The sequence below is a fragment of the Crinia signifera genome, chromosome 2 (genome assembly GCF_055691185.1).
Source record: "Crinia signifera chromosome 2, ASM5569118v1, whole genome shotgun sequence".
Lineage (NCBI taxonomy): Eukaryota > Metazoa > Chordata > Amphibia > Anura > Myobatrachidae > Crinia > Crinia signifera.
The window spans coordinates 71,966,601-71,989,967 of record NC_139218.1 but is presented as its reverse complement, the minus strand read 5'-3'; the positions used below and the strand labels follow the sequence as shown (position 1 = coordinate 71,989,967).

The 23,367-nt window shown below is 44.7% G+C and overlaps 1 protein-coding gene, 4 non-coding genes and 1 pseudogene across 5 annotated transcripts; all 6 read left to right on the top strand.

The window, feature by feature from the left end:
- Nucleotides 1-7,715: 7,715 nt before the first annotated feature.
- RPL23A (ribosomal protein L23a) lies at nucleotides 7,716-13,459 on the top strand. Its single transcript, XM_083172365.1, has 5 exons — nucleotides 7,716-7,865; nucleotides 8,871-9,051; nucleotides 10,732-10,908; nucleotides 11,094-11,163; nucleotides 13,389-13,459. The coding sequence occupies exons 1-5, from the start codon at nucleotides 7,841-7,843 to the stop codon at nucleotides 13,401-13,403; spliced, it is 468 nt and encodes a 155-aa protein (XP_083028491.1). The 5' UTR covers nucleotides 7,716-7,840; the 3' UTR covers nucleotides 13,404-13,459.
- On the top strand, nucleotides 8,078-8,144 carry LOC146061828 (small nucleolar RNA Z17). The gene has a single exon (XR_014471276.1). It is a non-coding gene; the product is annotated as a small nucleolar RNA Z17 (small nucleolar RNA).
- On the top strand, nucleotides 9,824-9,893 carry LOC146061827 (small nucleolar RNA Z17). Its single transcript, XR_014471275.1, has one exon. It is a non-coding gene; the product is annotated as a small nucleolar RNA Z17 (small nucleolar RNA).
- On the top strand, nucleotides 10,957-11,022 carry LOC146061815 (small nucleolar RNA SNORD42). Its single transcript, XR_014471264.1, has one exon. It is a non-coding gene; the product is annotated as a small nucleolar RNA SNORD42 (small nucleolar RNA).
- LOC146061816 (small nucleolar RNA SNORD42) lies at nucleotides 12,771-12,834 on the top strand. The gene has a single exon (XR_014471265.1). It is a non-coding gene; the product is annotated as a small nucleolar RNA SNORD42 (small nucleolar RNA).
- A 9,243-nt stretch (nucleotides 13,460-22,702) lies between the features above and the next one.
- LOC146061930 (5S ribosomal RNA) lies at nucleotides 22,703-22,821 on the top strand (annotated as a pseudogene).
- The last annotated feature ends 546 nt before the right edge of the window (nucleotides 22,822-23,367 follow it).

Sequence of the window (23,367 nt, the reverse complement as noted above, 5' to 3'; positions counted from 1 at the left end):
CATGCGATTTGCATACGATGCGATCCACGGGCAGTACCGCCATGAAACTACACAAGTACCTATTTAAGTACCTCCTGGCAAAATAACAGCGAGGACCACTGAGAAATGAGAAGGTAAAATGAGGTTTTATGTACACGATAGTGTCTCTGTATCAGTGTGTATAAACAATGCTGACAGAACATACCGTGTTGTTTCTATCTAGAGAAGTAGTCTAGTCTATTAGCCCAGATGAGCCGCGGTGAAGCAAAATCCCTGTTACTGTATGTGCTAGATTTTGGGGACTGTAGCAGCAAGGTTACGTGAAACCTGCATGTTTTCACGCAAAAAAGTATTTCTTTATGGAGATCTAATTGGATACCACCCAAAATAAATCTTGTTGATACATGAAGCCATGTAAAAGACACATTCATTGCTGCCAGTGTAGTTTATATAAAATTGTAAAAACTGCTACACAGAATGGCAGCAATACAGGAGTGAAATGTATTTTGATTTTATATATACTTAGCAGCAGACAAAACATGATGCTAATATGCAGTTCAACGACCGATACCCATTTCAGACAGAAAACAAAATGACTGGGTGAAGCCGTTCTACCTGGTAATTTTGCGAATAACACGGGTCGTATATCCCGTGTCTCCGACCCTGGAATTTACCAGGGTCAAGGACACGGGATTTGCGACCCGTGTTGACCATTTCACACAGAAGAAATACCCGTACTATTTAGCAAATTACTGGGTAGCCATGCTAGGGGCTGCGGTTGACTTCCAACGGTGTCCATGTTGACTGTGTTGACATTCGGGTCGAAAATGTCGACCTTGCTGCCTGTTGACCCAACGGTGTCGACCTAATGACTGTTGACCTAAGTCGGGTCAACACTACGATCCACACCCATTTGAAATGCTGTGTATTTGCTGGGATTTTCAGACGTTTCTGTCTGAAAGGGGCATTAAAAGAACATATGTTTTGATCCAGTTTTCACCCGGATTCATTTCTGATGGAACAAATGCAGTGAGGGGTGAATTCAGATCACTGCAATGGGCCATCTGAGCATGTTAACATCTAGAGTAGCCAAACTTTGCTAATTTGCTTGCATAACTCTGTGCAAAGGAAGATTAGCTATTACTGATTGTGAAATGCTTTCACCCAACTATTCCAGAGGCATTTTGCGGCTATTGCTAATTAAGCATCCCCAAGATTTAGTGGTGCCTTTGTCACTTAGAGTCTGTCCTAAACACGTGTACAAATACTAGGGTTAATTTTTTGTGGGAGGAAACACTCAGGCATGGGGAGAATATACATACCCCACACAGGATTATGATGGGACTCAAACCCATGACCTCTGCTTTGAGGCGGTAATGCTAGTATTCTTACATTTTATTGTACTGTATATAAGTTTTTTATGTGTTTATTGCATTGAAAGGAGTCTCTGTCTGTCTTCCACTGAACGTTATTGCACATATCACTGTCCTAAATGAAAATTGTACACTCAATTTTTTTACGTACTTGTGTATTATCATGGCGCCCGGGTAAGCTACGTTATCAGCGTAGGCTAAGCTACATTGTCAGCGTAGCGCAAGGGCTGTCTAGAGTAGTCAGTGTAGTGACTCCGAGGCAGCCCTGCATAGTCAGTGTAGCGCCCCCATGATCCCCTCTCCGCTGGGGATATGTTCCTCGTGTACATTGACATATAAAAACCACCCATCTATGTATATCTATCCATCTACCTATCTATCTACCCATGCATGCATCCATCTATCTAAGCATGCATCCATCTATTTACCCATGCATCCATCTATCTACCCATTCTTCCACCCACCCACCCATTGCTATCTTTTGAAAACTATCTATATCTATCTATCTAAGGAAAGGTAGCCACTGGGGAAAATGAGGATAGGGGAAAGCAGTCCTGCGGGTCTTGATGATAGGAGCCATTTTAGTCATGACTAAGTCAGCATCTTGGACACCATTATCCGTCTCTTGTTTCTGCAGCCGCAGTCAAGGCAGTCACAGGGTGGCCAGTGGGGATAGGATGCAGAGGCGGCATTGGAGACTACACGCAGTGATTGGTTAGACATATATTTTGTGTGAATGTATACCAGGGAGATATTACCAGTAATTAATAATCATTAATTACCTGTCTGAGGCTCCTGTTGCTGTGCTTAATCTTTGATCAATACCTTTAGTACAGATCATCTCACAGTAGTCACCTATTATGCCATCTTCATTGGTTTCATGAAGAAGACTTACCTGAGAAAAATTTAAACCGTGTGATATGTTCCTCATGTACAGTGAGACATAAAAACCACCATTCTATGTATCTATCTATATATCACTATCTATTTATAACAATTTTTATCTATTGATCTATCCATCTATCTATCCATCAAAAGCAAGCAGTCCCCAGGACAAGGATAGGATAATGTTAGATAACAGCTGGGCCAAAAGGGGGTTAAGGATAAGCATTGCAGTTGCTAGGGGAGAGTAGAGGTAATGCCGGTACTTATGTAATATCTGGGCTCCCGTTTTTCTTATGAGACCGCGTCCCCTCGCCACGCTTCGGGCACGGTGGCTCGCTGCGCTTGCCAAACTATATAAAATCAACTCCATGCGTAGTTGGATAGTAGGGGTATGAAAAAATGGGGTGCATTTAACATAAGAGCCCAGATAATACATAAGTACCGTAATGCCTGATAGCAGCTGAGGCAGGCAGAACTGGGCACCCATGTTAAATGCACATGTACCTCCTTGTTCTTGATGATAGCAACCGTTTTGGTCATGTCAGCACCTTGGACACCATTGTCTGCCTCTCGCTTCTGCAGCTGCAGTCATAGCATGGCCAGTGGGGATGAGATGCAGAGGCGGCATTGGGGACTATGGGCAGTGAATGGCTAGACATATTTTTTTTAGGTGTGAATGTATTGTCATGACAAAAAGTCGGCATCTTTTACACCATTGTCAGCCTCTTGGGTAGCTGGTGGGGATGTGATGCAGAGGCAACGTTGGAGACTACAGGGTGGTTATACATATGTTATTTTAGTGTGATTTTGTACCAGGTAACTATTATTACCAGTAATTAATAATCATTAATTACTTGTTTGATCGATGCTCACCGCACAGTCATTGACTATTATGACAAAGGACCAGATGTAACAAAGCATTGAAAAGTGATTAAAAGGAGCATGAAAAACTACCAGCCAACCATCTCATGTCATTGACAGTTATGAGCTGATTGACTGGTAGTTTATCACTCTCCATGTCATCACTTTTTAAAACTTAGTATGTCTGGCCCATCTTTTTGTGTTGGATGAAGAAGACTAAACTAAAAAAATAAAAAGGTTTGATAATATGTTCTAGGTATAAAAACATGATTAGAATGATTAAAATGATTAGATGATTAGAAATGATCACCATAAATGATACCCCCACCCCCCCCCCCCCCCCCCCCCCAAAAAAAAAAAAATCACAAATGCTAGAAAAGATAGTTAATAGGTCTTTGGGACAGCTGCGTAATTAGTAATATAAAACATAACTAATGATATAATCTAAAAAAAAAAACAGTATTCAGCCATCATAAAATAGAAACATTAATGTATTTAATATTTGGTAGGTTCTACCTTATGGTAAATTAGTACAATGATCGTTAAACAAAAAAAGGCTTCCTGATTAGGGCTGTCATTTCCACTGGGCAAAAAGTATAATGGACAACATTTAGAAGAAAAAGTCTGAATACAACATTGTCATGTACCAAAGTTTTGCAGTGTAATGTTATCTTCCATGGACTTACATCACTATAGGGGGTATTCAATCACCCACAGCCATCTCCCGACGGCGGAGATGGCTGCAGGGCCCTATTCAATGCTGTTTTCCCCAACAGCATTGAACAGGGTATGTCGGCAGAACCCGACTTCACAAGCAGTCAGGCTTATTCTGCCAAGAACGGCTGGGAAGTGACGAGCTCCCGGCCGCAGCTTGCCTCTTCCCGTTCGCAGCTCGCGGCCACGCCCACTTCTAATACCACTGCAGGTGGGACATTAAATCACGCCTGCTTTCTCTCGGTCGAGCAGACCGAGAATGGGACAGGGTCAAGGCGGTCGACCAGCTCGACAGCCGTGGTCCAAGATTGCATACCCCCCTAAGTGTTAGAACTGGTTAATCAAAATTTGAGGGTAGTGACCTCCTCTGGACTGGCTTCCATCTAAGATGGATCTTCGGAGCAATGACCCTTGTGCACCTGGGGTTGAGGCTTGCAGAACACACCAGCGGGTCTTCGTGCCTAAAACAGCCTCCGTTTCCCTTAAAGCTAGGTGCACCTAGCAGTACTGGATACCGCCAGGACTTACGCCTCTGATGGTATTTATTTATTTATTTACAGTTTCTTATATAGCGCAGCATATTCCGTTGTGCTTCACAATTGGAAACAACAGTGATAAAACACACTGGGTAGATACAAACTGACATAGAGGTAGGAGGGCCCTGCTCACAAGCTTACAATCTATAGTTATAATAGGAGGGATACATAAGGATAGGATTCCATAGCATGGCAGTCCCACCAGATTACAAAACAGTCCTGATGGGAGGCATTTATATATGAATGCTACTGGAGGTTGTGTGGGGGTTCTGGAATATGATACGCTTGCCTGAAGAGGTGAGTTTTCAGGGAGCGCATGAAAGTTTGGAGGCTAGAGGAGAGTCCTAATGTACGTGGAAGGGCATTCCATAGGGTGGGTGCTGCTTGACAAAAATCTTGCGATTGTAACTGGGATCAAGAAATTAGTGTGGATGAGAGAAGCAGATCTTGTACAGAGCGGAGAGGTCGTTGGGGATATATTTTGAGATAAGCAAAGAGATATAAGTCGGTGTATGGTAGTACAAGTTAAACCCCAAGTGACCCTAATCAATGTTGGCTGGAAGGAGGATCCTACTAGGAGACTGGAGAACGACTATTAATATAAGGTGGACACTAGGAAGTGTATAGAGAGATTAACAACAGAGAGGAGGCAGTGGCTGAGAGGCTGGAGAGTGAGATAAAGAATAGTGACATACAATAAAGCTAGACACAGACTGATGGAGATAGGGTAGAGCGGAGAACACAGGAGGCAAAATAACGGAGAAACTGGGACAAGTACCAGAAATGGAGAGAGGAAAACAATAAGGAAACAGACTGGAAACAGACAGGAGAATGCTGAATACAATACAGGATAAGAGACAGGGAAACTGACTGAAACACAATAGAAAGTGAATGGAAAACAGCTGGATAAATACTGAGGACTGGCAAGAATCAGATTTATTGGCCAGGTATACTTGTGTATACTAGGAATTAGATTTAGATTGCCAATAGAATTAGAATATGTGGTAAAGCCCAGCAGCCAGCTTCACCTACACTTTCTGTCATAATAGCTGAGATGTCTCTTCATTAGGGTTTCCTACCCTCCCGGAATGGCCGGGAGTCTCCCGAAAATCGGATCCCCCTCCCTCCCCCCCCAGAAAGGTGGGCAACCCTCCCGGATACCGGCACCCCCATGACCCCCCCACCCCTCTGCATCTACCCTGTAGCGTTAATTTCCCACTGCTTTTTGGGGTTTTCTGGGGGAGGGGCAGGGCTAAAGATGCAATTTGTGTAATTTAGCCTGCCCCCTCCTCGTAGACCCGTGAATTGTGGGATTTGCAGTACATGGGGCAGGGTTGGATGACATCTACATCAGGCTCCGTCCCCCGAAGTGCTGTTGACAGTCTAATTCTCTCTGCACAAGTTACATCTGCCACACCTGCAGTTCACATGGGTTTGTCCATTTGAGAAGGAATTTTCCTGCGCGAGTGAACCAGAATAAGGGCCATTCATCAGGATTCTGTCCTTGCTGTTGCCAGGCAACAGTTATAGCCACCTCAGGCAGGTTTGTGTAACTGCAGCTTTGCTCCTGTGTGTTTTGAACAAACCTGTCACATAATTAGCCCATACCTGTGAAGTAATGCGCGTCCGCTCGCCACGCTTCCGGCTCAGTGGCTCGCTGCACTCGCCACACTATATATAATCAACTCCACGCCGACGTGGATAGCGGGGGTATGAAAAGGCCAGAGGACGCGTACCGCCACCCCTCGCGGGCTTGCGGCGCTTCGGGTTGGCGTTCATCGTGGGGTGGCGTTAACAATGGGGGGGCATTTGACATATAATTAACCATTAGGGTGGGTATACAATGAAAAATGGGGTCTGGGGGGCATTTAACATTGGGTCCAATGTAAAATCGGGTCTCAGGGACCATTTAACATTGGATCCAATGTAAAAATCGATTTGGTCGCATGCGATGCGACCGATTTTTCAGACCCGATGGCATACAATTGAAATCATGGGCGCCGTGCTTGGAAACAAGTACCAATAATTATTCTTAAACAGACCTTGCGGACTGAATAAGAAATCCTTTTAGAAAGCGCTTTCAAGCCAAATAATTTAAATCAAGTGGATTCAATCATTAAATAAGCTTACCTCGCTCCCAACACGACCCTCTCCAGGAGGGACACAATGCTCTGTTTCTGGACTTCTCTTTAAATTAATTGTTGCCATCGCCTGTTTTAAACAGGTTCAGTGATAAGAAAAGTGTTTCATCAAGGGCGTAACTACCATAGGTGCAAGGGGTGCAGCTGCTATGGGGCCCAGAGCTGAAGGGGGCCCATCTTTGCTGTCTAAGTATATGTTTTACATACATTTATCACCATCAGCTGCTAAATAGGGGGCCCTTACAAACTTTTGCTATGGGGCCCACGATTATCTAGTTACGCCTCTGAGTTTCACCACAGGTAATGGCAATCATAAATTGAGATAAGTCTAGAAACAGAGCTTTGTGTCCCTCCTGAAGAGGGTCATGTTGGAAGGTATGAATATGCAATGTTTATTTCATAGTTATTCTCCATACCCTCCAACTGTACCGATTCTGCCGGTACAGTACCGCTTTTTAACGGTCTGTACCGGCAAAAATCAAAGTGTACCGATGTACCGATTTTTTTCTGGTTCCAGGCGGTCTTCCTTATTTCCCTTGTCGGCGATCGGCCCTGGCAGGTAGTAAATGCTGTAATCCAGCTGTAGTTTTATCTTCCGCACTTGTTCCCAGTGGTGCATTGCAGGTCCCGGCCAGTGTGCGTCGCGCTAACGTCACAGGTATATAATATATGTATATGATATGAATGTAATTTAACATTATGCAATAAAAAAATGCCCAGTGCACATTCGGAAAGGGGGCATGGTCCATGACCATGCAGGCTTTACCCGTGGCCACGCCCCCTTTTCGGATGTGCAGTGCACCGATTTCTGTCCTTCAGATGTTGGAGGGTATGATTCTCCTAAACTTGATCATACACAATAACAAAATCTACATATACAGACAAATTTTTCAAATAAAAATAAATATAGACAATTTATTACATTTTATTTTAATAATTTGTCTGTATGACTCATTTTTTTCCAGCAAGTACAGTATGAATGAATTGTGCTTCATGACAATGTTTTTGTATATATACATGTATATATATATATATATATATATATATATATATATATATATATATATATATATAATAAATAATAATAGTAATAATATTCCAGAATTAAAGGTTACTGCGGGTATTTTTTCCACTGTTAATGTCAGCATTCATAATTCCACCCTAGTTGGAGGCTAGATGTCCAACTCCAGACCATACAGATGGCTCATGTTAAGTGCAGTACGTGTACGTCAACACAGACCCGCACTACATGTCCCATAATGCTATGAGGCCGCGCAGATGATCTCGCGAGGTTTTGTCTGTAAACCCTTGATATTGGCCGGGAAACCCCTCGCACTTCCTTTTCCCCAAGATGGCTCCGAAAGCGAAGAAGGAAGGTGAGAGCTGCGGGGATGTGCCGTTGGTTCAGGGACGGGTATGTCGTTGCCTTTGCCGGCAGAGAGCAGCGGGGATTACAGCAGTGGAGCCGGTCCGGGGTGTGCGACTGTTGCGGGCTCAGACACGTGTGGAACTGTGCGAGGCCTGCCAGCCGCCACCGCATGTGCCGTCAGGGGAGTGGGGGGTAGAGGGCCGGGATGCCGCACGGCCCGGTACACGTGATGTTTTATGCGATCAAAGTATGATCTCTGTGATTCCAGCTTATGTACTGATGTGCCGGGCCCACGTGTGTGCCGGGTGGGGGTCAGCTGAGTCCTGTGGGCTTCATCTCTGTACAGCGGGGTTACTAGCCGGGGACGTGGTGCTGTTTGTGTAGCGTATAGCAGCATCCATTTATTTGTGCTTCCTATACAGCATTTCTGCCAATTTCCCCGAAGAGCTTAAGGTGCCCATACACATTACAATTATTGTATACAATATTGTATACAATATCGCATCTCATCCGATCTCGGTTTTGCGATGACATCAGATGAGATGAGATCTAGTACAAAAAGTATGTGCAGCACGTACTTTTTGTACTAGATCTCATCTCATCTGATGTCATCGCAAAACCAACATCGGATGAGATGCGATATTGTATACAATATTGTATACAATAATTGTAACGTGTATGGGCACCTTTACACTCTAATCTCCTCTCCCACATACTCGGCCTAGCCGAAGGAGAGCGGGGGCAATTTGTGTCCTATTACATGGTGGTTCTGTCGCACAGCTGGGTTGTAAAATACCTTTTCTGTTACTTGCCTGCAGTGTGTTCTAGATAGGAAAATATATTTTCTAGTTAGCTTTTACAAGTGTCCCCCCCCCCCTCCCCTCGGGTACATGCAATGTATAGGGACTCCAGTATACATTGTATGTACCAGAGGCAGCGCATGTGAATTAGGGGTGCTGTGGCATTGGGCTAAATTAACCCCTTTTTGTACTTATTTTTTTTTTATTTTTAGCTGTCCCTGCCAAGACTGAAGCAAAGTCTAAGGCTCTTAAGGCCAAAAAGGCTGTTTTGAAAGGTGTACACAGTCACAAGAAGAAGAAGATCAGGACATCTCCTACATTCCGGAGGCCTAAAACCTTGAGACTAAGAAGGCAACCCAAGTACCCCAGGAAAAGTGCACCCACAAGGAACAAGTATGTTTCAAAACTATATTTAGAACGATCCCTATAGTCCAGTGGTTCCTAAACTTTTTGAATCACAGCACCCTAAAGTATCAGAATATTTTTCACGGCACTCCTAGGACAAAAGTTGGTTACTAATTTCAGGAAAAATATTAAAGTTGTGAATTAAATGTTTTCCTTAGGTCCACTTATGTGGTGAGAAGCATGATTCACTTCTGTTTACCCATATTCTTAATTGGAAGCCACAAGCACTGATTTTATTTATTTCATTGGCCATAAATAACTTGAATTGATTCTGGACCACCAACCTGAGGCACCCCTGCAAGTGCTCAAAGGCACTCCAGGGAGCCTAGGCGCACAGTTTGGGAACCACTGCTATAGTCTGTTGTATTAGGCACCTTACAGACATAGGCGGAGATGCACTAACCCTTAACGCTGCGTTCTGGTGTAGTTTTCAGTGCCGTTGTCCTTATTGCATATGCTGTATAAGTTTACAGGAAAAATTCTGGGTAAGAGCTATTTCCACTGCTTGTGACCAGGATAAAAATCCCGGGTCACTTCACCTGGGCTTTTTAACTTGTTACCATTTCCACTGACTGAAGAGCTGGGTAGGTGCGTGTTCATAAGCAAAACCCAGGATATTTGTTGGTGGAGAAGGGTCTAGTAGGTTTGTCCTGCCCCAGCAAAACCCACCACTCAAGGAGTTAACTCAGAAGTTTGGTCTCTTTCAAGTACTTACCATACTGTTATAAAGGGCACGATATTACATCCTGTGAGACTTGAGGGTACAAATGATGTTTTAAAGCGATCAAAGCCTGAATGTCTGTGATTGTACTTATTTTTACTGATGTATCCTCACCTTACAATTTAATTGTCTTTACCTACAAAACTATTATAGTAGTATTTATTGTCTTGTTTATTTCAGCACTTAAATTACTAATTCTTTCATGAAAGGTTTAATATCTCACTTATTTTCTTTAACATAGACTTTGATTATTTTTCAATATAAGACACACCTGATCTTGAGGACTGAGCCAATATAATCATGTTATAACTTAACAGTTTAGTATGTTACAGGCGGAAATGTGTTAATACATTTATATTATATCCAAGAGCAGCTTGTTTGCTATGTAACGGTCTAGTGTTCATGGCTGGCCCGACAGCTGTGACCCTGTCCTGTTCTTGGCCGGCTCAACACGGAATTGGCAGATAGGATTCAATGTCCCACCAGCTGAATGCCATAAAGGAGGCATGGCCATGGACCGTTGAGCTGCGGCTGGGAGCTTGACAATTCATGGCCGTTCTCGGCAGAACCGGCCCGGCTGCTTCTAAAATCGGTCCGTTCTGCCGAGATCCCTGTTCAATGTCAGAAAACACAGCATTTAATAGGCACCCGCTGCTATTTCCCCTATTGGGAATAGTGGTGTGAGATTGAATACCCATCTTAATAGCTGGTGATTTTATCTAGGTCAGTATGGAGATCCGTAGCCTAAAGGCTCTTAAACATTACTCTACCACATTGCAGATGCACAGTAGCTTCAGTCTATGCGCAATGGAGATTAGTGCCGCTTTCTTAATCTGACCCCACTACTACTAAGACAATAAAATGTGTAACTTTACTTCTCCAGTGATAAAATAATGCAAAAAGCTGGTGTTGGTAAAGAATGTCTCATGTATTCCTCTTGGTTTCAGGCTTGATCATTATGCCATCATAAAGTTCCCTCTGACAACTGAGTCCGCCATGAAGAAGATCGAGGACAATAACACTCTGGTTTTCATTGTTGACGTGAAAGCAAACAAGCATCAGATAAAACAGGCAGTGAAAAAGCTGTATGACATAGATGTGGCCAAAGTAAACACCCTCATCAGGTAAGAGCAGCCGTTGTGTTAGGTGACGTTCCAAGGCCTGACCCGCTTATGCACATGATGGAAATCATATTCTGTCTGACATCTCTGATGTTTTCAAAGGAACCACTGATGCATTAGAGGAGGTGTAAATGAATGTGTATATAATGACTGCATGACAAGTAATGTGGGGTCTTCGTACATTGCAGGCCCGATGGTGAGAAGAAGGCATATGTCCGTCTAGCACCTGATTACGATGCACTTGATGTTGCTAACAAGGTAAAGTTAATATCGGATGTGTTTTGTTTGAAAGAGTCCGTACTTGATTGAGGCATTCATTGTGATGCCCACTCTAAGGTTGCCAATGTAGCTATTTAGGTGTTCAGTTCCTTTAGGAAATCTAATGTTGGTGGTCTGACCTCCTATTTGTGTAGGCATATGTATACCTAGGTGAGAGTTGATGGTACTCTTTACCTAGAAGGGCGGGCATTGAATGCACTAAAATCGGGTGCGATGCGACCGACGCGATGCCCGCGATTTCCCATAGGGAACAATGTCTCAATTGACCCGATTTTTTTTTTTTTTTTTCCCTGTTCAATGCCTCAATTGACCCGATTTTTCCATAGGAAACAATGTTAAATGGGCCACAGAGGCCAAATAGGCACCCTGAAGTGTGAAATGGCCACCCCAATTGTTAACGCCACCCCACGATCAACGTCAACCCGAAGCGCAGCGAGCCCGCGAGGGGCGGCGGTACGCGTCCTACGACCTTTTCATACCCCCACTATCCACTTCGGCGTGGAGTTGAGAATAGAAAGTGTGGCGAGCGCAGCATGGCGAGCCCCCGAGCACGAAGCGTGGCGAGCCCCGCGGATACCTTCACAGGTATCCGCGTCCCCTCGCGGGCTTCACAGCTGTCCGCGTCCCCTCACGCTTCGGGCTCGTCACACTTTCTGTTCTCAACTCCACGCTGACGTGGATAGTGGGGGTATGAAAAGGTCGTAGGACGCGTACCGCCGCCCCGCGCGGGCTCGCCACGCTTCGGGTTGGGGTTGATCGTGGGGTGGCGTTAACAATTGGGGTGGCCATTTCACACTTCAGGGTGCCTATTTGGCCTCTGTGGGCCATTTAACATTGTTTCCTATGGAAAAATTGGGTCAATTGAGGCATTGAACAGGAAAATCTGGTCAATTGAGACATTTAACATTGTTCCCTATGGGAAATCGCGGGCGTCGGTCGCATCGCACCAGATTTTTTTAGTGCATTCGATGCCCGCTATTTTTTACTAACGATGCCCACAATCAAAATCGTGGGTGCCATTCTAAGTAAAGAGTACCGAGTTGATTTCCCTGTAAGGTATCCTGTAAAGCTGGGTACAGTAGACATTATCCTCCATACTGGTCACATTCCTGTGTACCCAGTACGTCGCTGAAGTGGCACTTCCACATGTTAACATCCTTTCATCCGGGCAGACGGAAGACATAGCTAGTGAGTGCTATGCTGCGGAATGCCCTGTCTGCCACGGTTACTGGGTACACACATCACCTTGTGTGTACCTAGCTTGAAAGGGAGTTTAAATTTGGTTCTAGAGGGTATGGATTCACAAATCCTTCCAGAGAAAGTGAGACTGTACGCTGATCAAATCTGTTCCTGCTAATACACATGGACCCTTCACAAACCAGTTAGCAGTCTAGTCAGATTGAAAATGGACTATTTTTTAAAAATTCAAAAGCTTAGGAGTGGTTCCATGTGAGGGATGGGAAGCTCCATGTTGTCATAGGGAGGAAATTATACAGTGCTGTAAGAACCTTTGGATTTGTCTTTTCTTACGCTGATGTTTACTGGTCCACTTCAAAGCAGTCAGTATGTGCGGTGGTTATTACAATGTGCATATGATGAAAGTTAATCTGTCTGAATACATTGATGTGTTCAAAGGAACCACTGATGCACAGTAATGCTACAAATATGCTTTAGCCTGCATGTGATGGTTTTCAAGTCAGTGGTGCACATTGATATGCTTGGTTTTCACACATTGTTGTCTAGCACAACTGATTGTGTGATGTAACGCTCCTACACAAGAAAGGATATCTGCAAACTTAAGGCCCGTATGCATGGGGTGACTGGAGCCCCCGTGCTGAGCAATCTAAGCACACATGAGATGCCCCAGCGATCTGTGTGGACCAGTGTTTTCTGGTGAGAACACAGGCGATCGGACTACATTTTGATTGCATGCAGTCAAGATCTAGTCAGACGATGGCGGCATGCAGGACCGTGCATTGCTGTTGTCGGGGTGGTGCGCTAAATTTCTAATCTAGTCGGGATCGTTTAGAAATCACCCTGTGTATGGGCCTTGAGAAATAAAAAAATAAATAAAAATAATTCTAGCTGGATGATGGCCCTTATAGAAAGCTGCTTATGGTCCCTGTGTTGTATGTTTTGTTATAACATTTTATCCAGTATTACATTTATAAACCTCTCCCCTAACTTATTTGTCTTTCTTGCAGATTGGCATCATCTAAACCTACAACCACATGTTTCATACAGAAATAAATCAAATAAACAAACGTGTATTTTGTCTTGTGTATTGTTACTTGTGTAATGGCATACTTCTGAGGGTTAAAAGTAGTGTACACACTATTGTGCTGAAGTGAATCTAAGGGGTTATTCAGTAAAGCCCAGTTCCCACGGGGCAATGTTCTAGGGTAGTTAGCACAGATCGCTTAGCACACTGCCCTATACACACTATATAGACTTGTGGGCTGAGCAATCTGTGCTAACTTTAGTCTCTTGATGAACATGCAGCGCGATCTAACAAGATCTTGATTGCATGAGCTCAAGTGGTGATGGTGACGCATGGGACTGCAGTTGCCTTCGTCCTGGGGGCATACAGTGATCTGTGCTTAATTTCGGAAACAGATTGTTAAGAGAATGGGCTAAAATTGCCCTGTGTGTATGTCAAGGTTCTCAATCTTTAAAAGATGTAAGATTTATAAAAGATTTATAAAATTTTTGCAAATAACCAAAAATTTGAATGAAAGTTAAGACAAGTTAACAAAGGTAACATGTATAGTAAAGGTGCCCACACACATTCTGTTTTTGTGAACAGTGCTCCCACTCACATCGCACAAAAAGTAAGTGCAGCGCATACTTTTTTCTACTAGATCACATTGCATCTAGTACAAAAGCATGCTGCTTTAGCAAATTGTATGCTTTCTGTACAAGAACGGTGCTCATCCACTGAGAACATCCCTCCATGTGTTGGCACCTTTCGACACACATTAATTGAATCATGATATAAATTTAGTCATTTGGATCCGGAAAAAAAAAATACAATAGAAAAAACCCATATCTATTAAAACAAAAATAGTATATAGGCAAGGACCTACCCATGGCTTTGCCCATTAAAGATGTTTCTTTTGAGATCCCTACTGAATAACACCCGTACTCAGCAAGGCATTCAGTGTTCACAATGCAGCTTCTAGACTAGTTGGTGATTTGACTTTGTGTGCAGAAATGCAGTGGTCAGGGATGTATTTAATAATCCATGCACTGCAGACTACCCACTTTGTTCTGATAAGTGGCCAAGCTCTTAAGTGACTGCTGGTCATAGACAAGCAACTTGTTTACATTCCTTATTACTGACTTATGTAGATTTTGCAAATGAATTGAAAATATGAGGGAACTAAAGGTGCCCACACACTAGAAAGATCTGTGATCGTAAGATGTGCGCATAAATTAGCCTTGAAATCTTTTTTCCGTCCTGGACAAAAGATTTCAGGCAAGCGCACATCTTTACCAAAGATTGTTTTTAAAGATCCTGTGTGCGTTCCTATGGATCTTTTGTTAAATCTTCTGATCTTTTGTGCAGCACGTAAGATCAGAAGATTCAGCTACAGATCCACAGGAGCGCGCATCGGACCAAAATCGACCGATTATCTGTAAACATCGGATGATATATCGACCGATTTAAATCGGCCCAAAAATCGTTCTAGTGTGTGGGCACCTTTAGAATTTACAAAATGTTCATTCTTTGGGACATTGGCCACAGGCTTAACGCTGGCTAGCTCAAGAGGGAGAGCAGGTGCTGCCCACAGCTTTGGCCTCAGGAGCTGGCTTGGGCAACTTTTGCTTAATCAGATGATGGCGCAGCTAGTAGATAGGCTCTCATCAGCACCGCCCTAGCAGCCTATGATGCCATTTTTATTCCTGGCTGGATTGCACACCCCCTGGCATTGGAGCCAGCATGGGTGAGTGCATAGGGTTGGGATCGTTTGGTCTACAGCAAGTTGGTCGACATGGGGTTTTTCACTGCTTTTTGACCCGAATGTCGACATGGACAGTTTCCAATGCACCACATTCCCTTGCAATGCTTTGGGCACGGTGCCTTGCTGCGCTCGGTACACTATTTTATTCTCCCACCACGCCCTAGTGGATGGTATTGCATGAAATACCGCTTGTCAGCTCAAACAGTGAAAAACCCCATGTCAACCTATCAGTGTCGACCCAATGCTTGTCTACCAACTTGCTGTAGAACCATTGACCATATCCCGAGCGCATTATCCACTTCAAGGCTTGCAAAACACTTTACAGGGTAAGCCTGATAAGCACAGGGCTCTAGTCAGGGAAAGCTCTTCCTCCTAGCCCCACTCTAATTGACTTGGATTGGGAGGAAGAAAATGAGGGCTCTGTATCCTCTGATGTGGATGCCGCCTCAGTCAAAAAGTACTCCCCATTATGTATTGATGTGGATGCCTTGGTTACAGCGGTCATAGAGGCCCTCAGTATAGAAGACCCAGCTTGTCGCCTAAATGCACCAGCTCTACCTTTCAAATGGGGAAAGAAAACTCTTGCTTTGCTCCCTATGTCCTTTGACTTAGAGAGTATCCTCAGGGAGGTACCCAATAGGAAGCTTACCCTACCTAGGCGGTTCACCTCCCTTTACCCCCTTACTCAGGAGGATAGGGTCAGGTGGGAAAAGGCTCCTAAGGTAGACATGCACATGTGGCTAAGCTAGTGTGATCTATGCTGCGCATCCCTACTGTGTCTCTCGACGACCCTGCCGATCGGAAGTTGGAAAACTTCCTCAAACTTAACCACACTTGCAGGGGGTGTAGCTAGACATACCCTGGCTTCAGCCTGGGTGGCTAAGGCCATGGTTGAATTGGCAACTGCTCTCGTATCTGACACATGCGAGGGTATGCCAGCAGAGAACCTTTTATCTACTATTGAGAAGGTACATCAAGCCGCCCTCTATTTAGGTGAGGCAGTCATCCTAACCTCTTGAGTGTCAGCTTTGGCAGTGGCGGCACAGCAATCTTTGTGGCTGTGCTCTTAAAAGGCAGACCCTGACTTCCTCCAAAAAAAGCCTATGAGGGTTCCCTTCAGTTTGGGTTCTAAATAGATAAAATAGCTATGGTAGCAGCTTTTCTACCTTCCCCTCTGACATAACGTTCCGGTGCTCAAGAAGAAGCAGCGCAGACAAGCTTGTCTGTGTGATCCAGGCAGGAAAAGTATCGACCGTGAACTTGAGCCTGAATGTGCCCCGGTCTGAGCTTCCTAATGCTTACAGACGTTGGGACTTGTCCCTTACCTCGGAGCCGGGCGCGTGATTCATTCAGGCGCTGCAGGTTGAGGTGGGACACGGTGCCTGCGCAGGTTAGGAGAGCTGATTGGGGACGGAACAGCCGCAAGGAGAGCGGGAGACGTGCGTGTGTGGCAGACCCAGGGACTGAGCTGGGAGAGTGCTGGAGCCCTGCCCCTACAGCTGTGAGCTATTGGCCGGGCACCATGCCAGATTCACAGTACCCATCTCTGAGCTCGGTGCAGGAAATATCTGGCGCTGCGGGTTGAGAGAGGAGAACGGACGTTTGAAGGGTAACTCACCAGAGGGAAGTCAGTAATTCTGACTCAGCCACCTATCCCACTCAGATTTTACTGGTTGTAAGCCTAGAAATTCAGCTAACCTCATAAATATCACACGCCTCCCACCACATGCCAAACAACTTAAATGTGCCCTATTGAATGCATGCTCTGTTTGCAATAAATTAACATGCATCCATGACCTCTTCATCTCTCACGACTTCAACCTGATGGCCATTACAGAGACCTGGCTCACACAATCAGACACAGTCTTGCCTGCAGCACTGTCACATGGTGGTTTCCACTTTACTCATACCCCAGGCCTGGTAACTGTAAAGGAGGTGGGGTTGGTATATTACAGTCACAAGCCTTCACATACTCACTTTTACCACCAGTTCCTTCACTCACATTTACATCATTTGAAGTTCACTCTTAGGGTTTTTTTTCCCCCTTTCTCTCTGCGTGTTGCTGCTATCTATAGCCCACCTGGGCTTCCCAAAACTCAATTTCTAGAAGATTTCTCTGCCTGGCTCCCCCATTTCTTATCCTCTGACATCTCCACTATCATCCTGGGTGACTTCAATATTGCTATTGACAGTCCACCATCTTGGCATGCTTCCAAATTCCTCTCTCTAACCTCCTCTCTCAGCCTCTTCCAGTGGTCCGACGCCTCTACTCATGAGGAATGCCACTGCCTGGACCTTGTTTTCACCAGGCTGCGCTCAGTCTCTGATTTTACTAACACTCCCTTCCCTCTCTCTGATCACAATCTCATTACCCTCTCGCTCTCCTCCATTACCACAAGCTCACTGACACTGAAATGATGACAGCCTACCCTAACCCGCAGAAATACTAATGCTATTAATTTTTCACAACTTTCCACCTCCCTGCAACAACAGCTCTCAATAATTTCTACATTTACCTCTCCTGACTCTGCTGTTTGCAACCTCTACCAGACTCTTGAAACAGCCCTTGATGAAGTGGCTCCAGCTACCCATTACACCCCACGTAGGCTTAGATGCCAACCGTGACACTCCAAAACAACAAGACCACTACGAAATCAGTCACGTCAAGTAGAACGCCAATGGCGTAAATCTCATAGTATGACTGATTTCCTCACACATATATAAGACTAGCTACCACTCCTACTGCAATGCTTTGGACCCTGCCAAACAAACATACTACCAATCTCTTATCTCTTCTCATGCCTCCAACCCTAAGCGACTTTTAACACATTAAAGTCTCTACTGTACCCTCCCCCACCGGCTACCATGAGTGCACAAGAAATTGCCTCCTACTTTAAGGACAAGATTAATAACATCCGAGATTAAATGTTATGCTCCACAACCGCTAACCCTCTTTCTTCCCCACCTGAACCCTCTGGCACTTTCTCTTCATTTGAGCCCACAAGAAGCATCCACACTCTTCTTGTCCTCCTACTCTACTACCTTGCCTCTTGATCCTATACCTGCACAAGTAATTAAAAATCAATCTCCTGGGGGGCGTGGCATAGCAGCCATTTCGGGTAGCAGCACCTCTGTTGCGCTCCCGCATCAACCTACACAAAGTAGGCAGCAGGGACAGCTGTTCCATATCTACAGCAGCCCAGTGAATCCAGGGGGCTCCCCTGAGTGCACCGATACCTGGGGCGAAGGTCTGCGAGGTCGGGGGACCCATCTGAGCACTCCGGTAAGAATATATGTGAATGGCTTCCTTTCCAGCCCGTTTAAAATCACTAACGGTGCTCGTCAGGGTTGCTAGCTATCCCCTTTGGTTTTCGCCTTAGCGATAGAACCCCTCGCCGAAGCTATCCGATCCAATGCGTTGATCCGGGGCCCCACTGTTTTTGGCAAAGAATACAAAATTAGTCTATTTGCGGACAATGTTTTACTCACATTAGTAGATCCAGAGGCCTCGCTACAACATTTACATGTGACTATGAAGCAATACTCCGCTGTCTCATATTACAAATTAAACACCTCCAAAACAGAAGCCCTTCCAATACATTTTTCCTCTACCCTTCTCCAATCAGTGAAGACCCAATATAGCTAAGCTTGGCAGGATAGAAGCCTGCAGTATCTCGGAATCCACCTCACCCCGAAGGTCTCAGACCTCATACCCACCAACTACCTCCCCCTCCTTCGCAAAATCTCCATGCTATTATCCGATTGGACGATGCATCATGTATCATGGGTGGGTCGCATAGCTGCTTTGAAAATGATGGTCCTCCCCAAAATGATGTACCTATTCTGAACAATCCCTATTTTACTCCCTAAAGCCTTGATCTCTAAATTTAACTCAGCTCTCATAAAATATGTTTGGAAAGGGAAAAAACCTAGGCTGGCTCGCATTACAATGTCACTCCCTAAATCAGAGGGAGGTCTATCATTCCCGGACTTACACCTATACCAAATAGCGTGCATTCTTTCCCCTATTAGCGCATGGTTTGCAGATAGCAACCCCAAAACATGGGTTCGATTAGAAGTAGGTTTAATTTCACCCCTCCTTCTAACCGATGTCCTTTGGCTCCCAGAATGTGAGGGCCATAGTCTGTTGTCGCGTTCGGTGGTGGTTCATTCGGCACGGAGGGCCTGGCTTGAATTAGTATCTAAAATAGATAACGTTCACCTTCCATCCCCTAACCTGTCGATGGCAGGTTTAGCGTCCCTGATCTCGGACCTGAATTTAGACTCTTGGGTATCTAGAGGTATGGTTTCACTCAAGGAAGCAACCAGCGAAGGCCATCTCCTACCCTTTAGCCAACTTCAATCTAGGTTCTCCCTATCACATAGAGACTTTTATAAGTTCTTACAAATTCGCCACTGGTTATATAGCGTAACACAAGCCTCTTTTAAAATATATGTAATTCCAAATTACCTCCAAGATTTAATCTATAGAAAGGATAGTAAAGGGGGAATCAGTAAGTGGTACTCTTGCATCATAGACCTTTATTCACCCCAGAAATTAAAGGCCTTAGTAAAGTGGGAATCTGATCTCTCCTGCTTGTTAACAAATGAAGAGTGGCAGGGAGTGTTCTATAACTGTTTCCATGTGTCAAAATGTGCATCTCATATCGAACATTTCTATAAACTACTTCATCGGTGGTACCTCTCCCCTGCCAGGCTTCACTCAATCTGGCCATCTCACTCAAATATGTGCTGGCGAAACTGTGGTGGTGTTGGCACCCTAATTCATATCTTCTGGTCCTGCCCTACCCTTGCCCTCCTCTGGTCGGAAGTTTTCACCCTCATATATGATGTCCTAGGTTACTATATACACCCCCTGCCCAAACTAGCACTTCTACATATTTATTTTGGGACTCTCCCCCCGTCCGATAGGTACGTGATGGGCCATATATTAGTAGCTACCAGGTTACTGATTGCCCAATATTGGCGCACCCCCCAAGTCCCCACTTTATCAGTAGTCGAACACGTGGTCCAATCCCACTACGAATATGAAACTGCTGGTCTACTGTTCCGAGGTAGCCCTCCTAACCAAACTCTCCGATGGTCCACCTAACATGCTTATAGATCCCTTCACCCGTTAAAGTGAGCCTCCTGAACAGCTATCCTAAGATTCCATGCGACATGAATGCCCAGCCGACTCGTGACTTCACCAGTTATTCCTTTATACTACAACAGATTCATTTTTCTTGTACTTGGTGTCCATGTGTAATTGACCAGGTAGCCACACCTTAATTATATGTCTTGGTGTTTTATATAGTGTTGCCTTTATGCCTCATGACTGTATTTTGTAATGGTAATTACGTGAATGTATCCCTATTCCCTACCGTCCCACCCTTCCCTTTTTTCTATTCTGTACCCTTTTCCCTATAAGTGTTTCATAAAAAACTAATAAAAATGTAATTTTGAAAAAAAATTATTCCAACCTTATCTGCAATCTCTCTCTCTTGCTATTGGTACTTTTCCTTCTCTGCTCAAACATGCAGTGATTACTCCCATTCTGAAAAAACACAATTCTGACCCTAACTCTCTCTCTAACTATCGTCCTATCTCTCAGCTCCCATGCCTCTCCAAGCTACTGGAGAGACTTGTCTACTCTCGCCTCACAAACTTTCTTAACTCTCAGACCCACTTCAGTCAGGCTTTCGCTCTCAACACTCCACTGAGACAGCACTGACTGAAGTGGTGAATGAACTGGTAACTGCTAAGTCTAAAGGACTCACTACTTATTCTTCTAGATCTTTCTGCTGCGTTTGACACTGTGGATCACACTCTTCTCTTACAAACACTACACTCCCTAGGTCTTAATGATACAGCCCTTTTCTGGTTCACATCTTACCTATCTGAACGCTCTTTCAGTGTTCGCTTCTCTGACTCTACTTCCTCTTCACTACCTTTGTCAGTCGGAGTTTGCCCAGTGGAGGGGAGGGGCAAAATGCTGCAATTGCTCTAGACACGCTTCCAATAGAGCAGTGGTTCCCAACCCTGGTCCTCAAGTACCCCCAACAGCGCACGCTTTCCAGGTCACCCGGCAGGTGCACTCATTATTCAGTCACATTTGAAAAGATCACAGGTGGAGCTAATTATCTCACCTGTGATTCTGTGTGGAGACCTGCAAAACGTGCACTGTTGGGGGTATTTGAAGACCAGGGTTGGGAACCACTGCAATAGAGCATTATTTCCGTGGCTCCGCCCCCCAAACGCTCCCTTTTCCCTTCCATAGATGCCCCCCCTCCCTGTATCACAGAGCTGGCTGCCCTAAAAGTCAGGGCACGCACCCTCATTCAAAATGGCACTGCATGAAGAAGCCCCATAGGCGAAACACGTGTCCAGCAGCCAGCTTCCCGTCAGCCTCACTCCTCTGACACGCATCGGCAGCAACCTCATCCCCACCGCAGCTTCATCCTTCCCCGGACAGCCGGCCGGCGCTTTGACAACAGCGGGTCCAGCTCCCGCCACTTCGCATCAGCACAAGACAATTCATCATGCAGGCGGGCGGCATCCACCGCTCCAATTCCTGACCCCTCCGTATCCCCGTCAGCAGCTAACACAGGCAGCGGCAGCAGGTACACGGACACATCCCCCACTGCTAATTGGCAGTTGGGCTGTGCTCCCACCACAGGGTTTTTTTACCTTATTCATTCCCTTTCTTTTAATTATTTGGGTTTTTGCATACATGTGCTCTAACCAATTGATAACATTAGTGCGACTATAAAAAACGTCTGTGTCCACACCAGCCGTGTCAACTAGTAGACACAGCGCAGATTGTTCCTTTCATAACTGTTACACAGCGCTGATTACTCCAATTCACAGTGTTATGACTCAGCTCTAACATTGTATCCACAAGTGTGTTATACCATCTATTGTGCAGCCAACGAGCAACCTTGTATTTATATTTGCACTCACTGTTATATCTAAATTGATACAGCAGTTTCTTTTTGCAGCAATTAAGCAACAGTGTTCAAATTCAAACGAAACCAAGCAAATGCACTTTCTGCCTCAATTATCGTTTAATCTGCCGGTAGCAAGTTAACTCAAGTTACTACATTGGACAATTGTCTCTCTAACACCCAAGAGCAATCAATTGACTAATTCACCAACTGTATACCCACAGATTGTCTACTGGTGTCAACATCCCAGCCTGTGTCGACTATATGCTTTTTCCAAACATACAATAGAACAAAAATTAGTATTCTGCCCCACAGCAGTAATCATCTATCTGGTGCTACAGGAGCCAAGTGTCACCCAGCATACTAATTCCGAGACTCCGTGTATATAATGTATAGACCATACCTGTGTCAGTCATACATTTGAGTAAAGTACCTGTACTCTGCCGTGCAGCAGCATCCACACAAAAAACTTTCTTTCCCCTTTTTTCCCTCCCCCCTTTTTTTCATTAGTCTGCCTCCCTAATCCCAAGGGTCACAGGTGATGCACCATATCTATCTGCAGTCCAACAGTTACAATTGATTGAAGTGCACCGAAATAACCCGCTATATTGCCACCATACCCCACTGGACTGCCCAAACCCTCCCCGAACTTGGAAGCCAAGCAGTGGAGGGCCAGGACAGTACCCAGGTGGGAGACCCCTGGGGAAGACCAGGTGTGGCAATACGAACATAAGGGAGGTGAATCGCTACTTCAAATCTATCCTCTGTGTTTATGACTGTCAGAGAGAGTCCCTATATATTATATACCAATTATTTTTCTGAGGCTTCTTCTATTCGGTAAACCAATTGTGGTATACCTAGTGTGCAATTCCAGCACAAGATTCTATATTATTCTTTTCGGGAACTGAATCATTTATCTGCCTATGATCACTGGTAAATTGTACCTTTGACCAACCAGTGCATGAATGATAAATTAACGTGTGATTCAATATTCCTTGATAACTACAATTCAAGGTTCACACTACATTCTAAACTGTAATTCTTTCCCATCACAATGTGCCACTTATCTTAAAAAAGAGTATCTAATAAAAGTTATGTTTTAAAAAAACCACCATTTACTGTATTTAAACCAAAAAAGGAGTGCGCCCACAAAGCGTTTTTTTCTTTCTTTGTCAGTTTCTCTCTGACAAAAAAACCCCAGTGCCCTAAAAGTTGGCAACTATGACACAGGGCATACACACACATATACACACATGGCATATTTAGAAATA